Source organism: Raphanus sativus, unplaced genomic scaffold (assembly GCF_000801105.2).
Source record: "Raphanus sativus cultivar WK10039 unplaced genomic scaffold, ASM80110v3 Scaffold3107, whole genome shotgun sequence".
Taxonomy (NCBI): domain Eukaryota; kingdom Viridiplantae; phylum Streptophyta; class Magnoliopsida; order Brassicales; family Brassicaceae; genus Raphanus; species Raphanus sativus.
Window position 1 is genome coordinate 1,322 of NW_026618414.1, and position 8,428 is coordinate 9,749.

An 8,428-nucleotide genomic window follows, 5' to 3' on the forward strand; every position below is an offset into this window, starting at 1 on the left:
GTCTAAGACAACCGACCTGAGAGACTATATAAGGAGTTGAGGACAAGAAGAAAGGGCATCAGCACTTTGACACACAGACTTGCGGCTAGATTAGGGTTTCCATTACTCTCTTTGTATCTCGCCGCTCTCTCTTGTACTTCCGGCTAGGAGCTTTCCGAGCATCGAATAGCCAGCTTTCTTACTCTTGTACCCTCGTTATTCCGACTCTAATAAAACGTCTATGTTCGTCCCCCTCTTGAGTTCTTTTACTTTCTGTTGACCAAACTCACCTCAAACAGAATCGCGCCCACCGTGGGGCCTGATCAGAGTAACGTTTCTTAGACCGATATGACGACTGGCGACTCGAACCCCGGCACTTCCGGCGAAGCGCCCGAGCTTACGCCTCCGCCTCCTCCTCCTTTTCTCTCGTCGGACTTTATGAGCTCCGTGATGGCTCGTCTCGCACATCAAGAAGAAGTCCAGAAAGCGACGAATGAGCAGCTCGCAGCCCTGGTAGCTGCTCTCACCGCTCCTGCTGGGCCGAGAAGTCGTTCCGAGCCTGTCTGCCGCCATCTTTTCCCTCCGACATCGGCGGAAGACCACGCAGTCGACGGATCTGACCCTAACGGGCCTCCCGCCGCCTACCCTACTCCGGCGACAGCAGACCCGACGACAATTCGCGAGATCACCGAGCTCAAACTCAGCTTTCAACAGATGAGCTCGCAGATCCATCAAGCAACGAGCGCAGCCCCTCAGATTGACAGCGTCATTGCCTCCACTTCGCGCTCGCCCTTTGCTAGCGAGTTAACCAGAGTCCAGCTCTGCAAAATAGAAAAGCTTCGTCTCCCCGAGTACAAACCCGGTGGCGACCCTGTCGAGCATCTAACAGCCTTCAATATAGCGATGGCCAGAGCTCGTCTTTCCGACGAAGAGAAGGACGCAGGATACTGTCAGCTCTTCGTCGAAACACTAAACGAGCAAGCGCTAACCTGGTTCTCACAACTCAGCGAGAACTCGATTCGAAGCTTCCGAGATCTCTCGGCCGTGTTTCTCAAGACTTACATCATGTTCACTAAGCAAGCAGCAACCGCTTCTAGCCTGTGGAATATGGCTCAAACAAAGGACCAAAGCCTTAAAGACTACATGGAAAAGTTCAAGACGATCGTTTCCAGAGTCGATGTTCCTGATCACATCGCTATCGACGCCTTGATGAACACTCTTCTCGTCAACTCGAAGTTTCGCAAGGACTTGTATTCCAACCCTACGACTTCACTCCCTGACGCTATCGCCAGATCTCACAACTTCATCCGAATGGAAGAAGACACCAAGGCGATAATCCGAAAGCAGAACGCAGCCAAGCCTGCAGCAGTCAAGACTGCGGGCGCTCGGACCGAGCCGCGCCAGCACTCACCAAATGATACTGGCAGTAAAAAGGGCGGCCTCCTCTACGTCGTAGATGAGAACAACGCTCCTGTTTCGACCATGGTAATGCACGACAAAAAATGGAATGTCTATTAGCGAGAAACCGACTCTCCAGATGCGTCTCCCAGTACCCCGAGTGCTGGAACCGTAGCTAAAGTCGATTCGGCGACATGACCGACCAGAACGCCCATCGATCTCACAAAGCATTGCAAGTATCACGACGTCAAGGGGCACGATACGACTGAGTGCAAATCCCTTTACGCCTAGTTCCTCTCCTCGATCGAAAGTGGGGATTACAAGGTCCAGCCTCCGAAACCCAAGCCAAAGGGCGAGAACAGCTGGAGCAGGAACAAAGACAAGAAAACTCAGTGAAAATAGCAGGACAAAAACCGTAAAAGTGACAAACAGGCAAAGGACGCAGACAAGGCTGCCCGAGAGACCGACGATGACGACGATTCGGCCAATGACGATCAGCCGGCCAATCGCCAGCGCATCGAAGTAATCCGCGTCCAACCACAAGGAGAGACCGAACCAGGATCCTCGTCCGACGAGGAGGACGGCATGAAAACTTCCCAAAATACCAAGGACCTTCGGTCCCTCCTCGAACGAAAGCTCCAATCTAGTGCTGAGGAAACGCCAATTTCAACCGATCTCCGCCTACGGATCGACTCGAACCGAACCGCGAAAGCTTCAGCGCAAGAACTCTCTCACCAGTAGTCTGCCGAAAAGCCGAACTGTGATTTACAAGAAAAACTCAACGCGAAAATTGGTGATCTGCGAACAACCCTCAACCGCAGGGTAATTCGGTGCTGTTATTAGGCCACAAAAGAAAAAATCTAGTTTCAAACAAATGTGGGTAATTCGGTGCTCAAGGCCATAACCAAACAAAATGCACTATTTCATTTGAATCTGGTGAATACTATAACAACAAATAATATTTATCCCTTTTAGAATAACAAATTTAGCAATTTTCATCACACACTATTTATGTTTTTTATATTTTTTTTTTGCTACAGGTATGTAATGCGTTCAATTTGTTTTTGATATAATATTATATTTTAGTGTTAATTTGTTGCTCGTATATTAATTTTTCAAACATATGTACGCCCAAATAGCATATACATTGATTGACATTCATTTCATACTATCTACATGTACATCATTTTCACTTATATGTTCACTCCAACAAGGTGTTAACCAATCAATTTTCCTCTGTTTCGGCTAAATCAATGTCATCAAAACAAAAACAAACAAATCTCATTTTAAACAAATGATTTCACTGTGGAGCTAAATGTCACAACCTAACAACATATACACAAATCATGTTGAATATCGTGGATAGTGTATCAACAAATGCTACTTCATCATTTAAGCTACTTATGTTTTTCTACTCTTTCTTTGATATAGTCATGTAATGCGTTCAACAACATATTTACCAATATTTTGATATTCGAGGAAACAAAACACCATTCAACATCCAATAAGTTTGGTGTAATAACAATGTCCTATAGATTAGTATATAGTGTACAATACAATTGCAGTTTTGCTTGTTTTTTGTGTACATGTGTATAATATCTCATTGTAAATATTTGAGATTTTGATAAGGAATGCAGTTTGGATAAAAATGTTTTCTTTTTCTGGGTTGGAAAGAAAATATATTTTGTGGTTTTAACGGAAATAAACAATTTTGAGGTCTGAGATAAAATATATTTTTGTACAATAACATCACAATATGATTTTGCAATTTTAGTGAAAACAAATTTTACATTTTCCAGGATAATATGATTATGGTTTTGGTGAAAATATTAATTTTTGTTAGAGTTTCCAAATTTTGACAAAAATATAATTTTTATTTTCGGCGGAAATTGTTTATTCTACTATTTTGACGGAGAAGTTTACTTTTTATAATCTTGACCGAATGTTTTTAGAGGTTTTTGCAGAAAAATTATTTGGCAAGAAAATGTAACTTTTTGTAGTTTTATTATTTTGACAAGTGCAAGTTTTTTTTTTCAACAACCTACACATATTCATTTAAGACTCTGTCATATAGGTTGGGAACTCCGTGTGTATGTGGACAATATAAGACGGCTGTCTCCGAGCATCTCAGACCATCTCCAATGGTGTTACCCACCATTGGAGTCCTTAGGATTAGAATATTGTTTTTTTTTTTTTTGAATAGTCAAGAACTTTAAACACAATTGTATCTCCAATGGTGTTATCCATAATGGAGTTCTTAGAATTTTTTTTTTTTGAATTGAATCTTAGAACTTTGGAATTCTTATATGAACACCAAAAAAATAATAAAGTCAACAACACAATTTAGATTCTTGAAAGAAAGTGTTCCATTCAAAATGTTGTTCTACACTTCATAAACTTGATGATGGCAACATAACATCAACTGATAGCTTTGAGCAGCAAAGTTACAAATATTCAAGTAACGTTCAAGTAAATAATATACAAGTACCATCTTTGCATCCATAAAACAGACATCACCAATACAGAAAATAATCAGAGCTTGTGGAGGATGAGATCTTGTAGGTTCATGTGTTCCTACCAATAACTAACCAGTACAAGAACAAGACAATCAAAGAAGAAAAGAGGAGAATCAGCCATAACTAACCTGCACCGTCTCATCGTATGTGAAGGCAGGGTTCTCTTTCATTTTCTTCTCCAAGAAATTGATCGCTTCTTGCTCTTTCATACCAGCACTAGTTGCCTGCATCGCATGTTTGCTTTACTTATTACTTTGAGACACACAATATAACAGAAAAACCTCCTCCTATTTGCATGGTAGCTTCAGTCCTCTTAGCGAAAACAAATAAGCTATGTACGTGTAAAGGCAAATAAAGATAACCAAAACAAATAAGCTATGTACCTGCCTCACTTCCTCTCTCGCCCTTTCTTTTGCCAGTCTTGGTGATGGCTTAAGAGAATCACTGTCCACACCATGATGTCAGGCGAGAGAATCTTGTAACTGCTCTTTCCTCTGTTTTACAAGTCAGAACAGAGTCAAGTAAATGGTGAAACACAAAGTGACAGACGTGTACACATCTAAACCCAAATATATGTTTCAAGAACCTATAATTACTTAAAGCTGATCTCCTACACTCTCAAGTACACTTCTCAATAGAAACTCACCCGAGAAAAGTCAATGACGATGTATAGATAGCGAATAAGGCCCTTTTGAATGCGAGTACCGGCGGCGGAGGAGGAGGAGAGCATGCGGAGGCGGAGGCGGCGGCGATACTGAGCATGGTAGATGGCGTTTGTATCAATTGGCCGTAAAAGTCCAGACTCGTCCTCTTGTAAGACCTCCAAGGATCTGTCGTCAACATAAAATCCAGATCGTCGGCGAGGTAGTTAAGTTGAACCTGAGAAATCCCTAGAACCGATTTCAAATCCGAGGAGTACGTCGAGAAATCGAAATTGGTACCAGTGAAAGCTTGAATCCAGATCGTCGCCACCATAATCTCTTAGTTCTTGAAACATATATTCGATTCTTCCTGCCCAGATTCATCATCTTCCTGCATAGATTAGGGTTTCGGTATCATTTCTCAGAAAGTTTTTTTTTTTTCGTGATGGAGAGTGAATGTTTTTTTTTTCACACGCAAAACACAAACCCCAGCGGACCACTCACGTTCTGCCACGTCGTTAAGGATTTGATCCTTAAATGCCTTAATTAAGGATCAATCCTTAGGTTACCAAATTTTTTTATTATTATTCTCCTCCTATTTGCATAAGAAAACACGCTAAGGACTCATTAAAACTCTCCATTGTGGCTGCTCTCATGCAAGTTTGTGTACCACTTTATTATGAGTTCTAGGAACATGCAATATCTCGAACATGCTGAAGCTTTCCTTAAGTCCTTGTATTTCTGTGAGGTCTACTGCAAAAGCCAGTCGTTCTTCTGGATCTGAAACCATCATAACCCATTGAGAAAAATATATTGCAAAAATCAAATAAACTGTGTAAATATTATTATTTTTTCCATCGCCTATTTAAATACTTCAATTTACGCATGGAGAGGTGAGAGGCTAGGCCTTGTATTTCGTGCAAATATAGTTTATGATGCATGTTTATGATTCTGAAAATATAGTTTTGGGGTTTCAGAGGTAAATGGAAATTTTCAGTTTTGATATAATGATATGATATGTGATTTTGGCTGAAAATGTGATTTTTGTTTTTGTTAGGAAAATGGAATTTTGTGATTTGTGGAAAATGTTATTTTTTGGTTTTCATGAAAATGTGTTTTTTTCTTGTGATTTTGGTGGATTAAGTGATTTTGGGATTTAAAGGAAAAAGTGATCACAGTTTGCCAATAAAAAAGTGGCCACAGTAATGTGATTTTGTAAGTTTATGGTTTTCTCAAAAGAAAGTGATTTCCGCCTAGCGGAAAAATAAACTAGGATTTTGGTGGAAAATGAGAATTTTTGGGTATTAGTAAGAAAATGTGTTTTTCCTTTTTAACAGAAAATACAAATTTATATTTCAAAGGAAATTTAAATTTATAATCTTGAAAAAGTATTTTTAATATTTTGTGAAAAATATGAATCTAAAAATAAATTTATTTTTCTTTTTCAGCATATTATGTAATTTTGGGTGAGAAAAGAAATGATGATTTGTGTTCTCATGGAAAAATATGAATTGGGATTTTAGCTTCAAAATGTTATATTTATTGTTTGATATATAAATATGATTTGAGGTTTGGATGGATAGTATTTTTATTTGATTATGTCGGACCTGTTATCTGAGATTTTGGCAAAATATATACTTTTGAAATTTGAAGAAAAAATGATTTTGAAATTTGAGGAAAAATGCAATTTTGTAGTTTTACTAAAAAAAATATAATTTTGCGTGATTTTCTGGTTTTGGTGAAAATATGAAATTACAATTTTCGTCAAAAAATGCGATTTTGTAGGTTTTCGTAAGAAAATGTGTTTTTTTTTTCAAATTAAAAAATTCCAATATTTACAATCAGCAGAATAATATAAATTCATAGTCATGAAAATGAAGTTTTCTGTTAGTTTGTGGGAAATGTTAATTTATACTTTTAACGGAACAATGAGATCTGTTATGTAGACAGACAAATTGATTTTGCGATGTTTGAACAAAATATCCCAAGACATAGCTTCGTCCACCTAATAAACAGCACATTCTGCTAGTACGTTTTTAAGAATCTTAGAGCATCATTATTGGTAGGACCAAAAATTTGGTCCTTAGGTTATTTTAGTATTATTGTGATGTTAAGGACAATGGTTAAGGACAATCACAAAAGTTTTGATTATTGGTAGGACTTATAGAGGTCTCTTAGTAAAAAAATTTACAAACATCATAGAATATGTATGAACATTGTACCATGAACTTATTACAATCTGAACCAAAGAATCTATATACATGAAGAATGACCTGCTTAGGTATTATTCACACGGTTTTATGATGTGTCTAAGAAAAGAGAGTAAAAGTTTTGTGAACAAAGGGGACTTTGACAGGTTTCCCCAGGTCACGGCTCAATGTACAAAGACATTCACACGGTTTCATCTTGGTACAGCCGATACAGAACCTGTGGAAAAGAAATGAAAAAGGCCTCTATCAAAAGATATGTTTTTGGAATGGAGGAGAGAATGGATCAATGAAGAACATATCAGGAAACAGACATCAAAAAGGCTATAATGGTTTGAATATAGATACTTGGGGAATAAACCACTGCGGAAAGAGTACTCATTGACACTAAACCTAACTTGATTATAGTTAGAAGGATAGAGACACAAACACATACTATATATGCTTAAGCTCAGGATATAGCTTAAGGTGAAACGTGAGCTAGATGATCTAAAACTGGACTGACCTAATTTTTCTTAAGACCTAAAGTTATTCTCAACATGTTCAACCAACATAAAACGCAGCAGATAAGATAAAAGCAAAGATAAGTAGAGGGTTACCGAGAATACCGATGCCACTCGACTTTGATGCCTCCCTCCGGCTTATTTAGTGCTTCCTTATCATCACTGTGTGCAGCTCCCGACCTCTTGGGATGATGATCTTTGCCTTTCTTGCAGAAAGGAACAACGTTGAGCAACGCAGTGTCATCAACCACATCGATCTTCACAGACCTCCCAACGAAAGCGTTGTCCTTGACTCTCACTCTCTCCACCTTCTGATGCTGCTCTTTGGATCTCAGACAAGAGTCTCCTCTTCTCAGAGATACAAACAACGGACCCATCAGTCTCCATCTTGTGCACATCATCTTCGCGAAACAGGGTCACTATATACATAATTTAGAGAATCCACACAAGTTAAAATCAATGGAGATCAAACGTTGAACGCATGATCGAGAGAAAGAGTGAAACAATGTTTTACCTGTTCGCCGTTGTTACGAATGAGGAATCCCTTGCCGAAGAGAGAAGCGAGTGGAGATCCCTAGCGTTGCCGCTGCCGTTAACTTCCTTCGCGATTTCAGCCATGGATGGATTGTTTCGGAATCGAATTGGAGAATTAGCTATCAACGTGAAACCCAGTTCTAGAGAAGCAAATTCAATGTGAAAGCAAGAGAGAATTGGGGTGGAGAGGTTTGGTGAGGGAGACGATGATGAACCCAGAGAGAGAGAAACAAGGACGCTGCTTTTTTGTCCTTAATTAAGGAACGTCCTTCTTTTATTATGTGTTTTTTATTTATTTTTAAACCTAAATTGCTTTAAGGAACGCCTCAAGGACGCCGATAATCATGGCCTAATCGGGTTCCCGTTCTCAACCTTCAACATTGACAACAAGAAATAGAAGTTCTCCTCGTTTCCTTGGATACCGGGTCTTCTCATGATGTCTCTGGAATAGCTAGGTGGCGATGCACTCCTTAGAACTTATAACCATCACCACCAATGATACACGTACCCTATGAAAACTGCTATATAAGAAGGGATATAGAACACGTACACAATGAAAATCACCATATAAACTCCTATAATGCCAAATATCACTCAATGATCAAGAAACCTGAAGACCATCCAAGCCATGAACGAGATGCAGAAAGACG

The 8,428-nt window shown here is 39.2% G+C and overlaps 1 protein-coding gene and 1 long non-coding RNA gene across 4 annotated transcripts; both read right to left on the bottom strand.

Annotated features, from left to right (window-relative positions):
• Window positions 1-3,719: 3,719 nt before the first annotated feature.
• LOC130506319 (uncharacterized) lies at window positions 3,720-5,159 on the bottom strand. Of its 2 annotated transcripts, XR_008941964.1 has the most exons (4): window positions 5,039-5,159; window positions 4,540-4,925; window positions 4,277-4,387; window positions 3,720-4,117 (listed from the first exon to the last, which is right to left on the bottom strand). It is a non-coding gene; the product is annotated as an uncharacterized LOC130506319 (long non-coding RNA). The 2 variants fall into 2 exon arrangements; XR_008941963.1 differs by lacking the exon at window positions 5,039-5,159 and having other exon boundaries at window positions 4,540-5,032.
• A 1,549-nt stretch (window positions 5,160-6,708) lies between these two features.
• Window positions 6,709-8,010, bottom strand: LOC108832900 (uncharacterized). Of its 2 annotated transcripts, none has more exons than XM_018606354.2 (3): window positions 7,759-8,010; window positions 7,350-7,663; window positions 6,709-6,961 (listed from the first exon to the last, which is right to left on the bottom strand). In XM_018606354.2, the coding sequence occupies exons 2-3, from the start codon at window positions 7,643-7,645 to the stop codon at window positions 6,844-6,846; spliced, it is 414 nt and encodes a 137-aa protein (XP_018461856.1). In that variant the 5' UTR covers window positions 7,646-7,663; window positions 7,759-8,010; the 3' UTR covers window positions 6,709-6,843. The 2 variants fall into 2 exon arrangements, with proteins under 2 accessions (XP_018461856.1, XP_018461855.1); XM_018606353.2 differs by having other exon boundaries at window positions 7,341-7,663.
• Window positions 8,011-8,428: the final 418 nt, after the last annotated feature.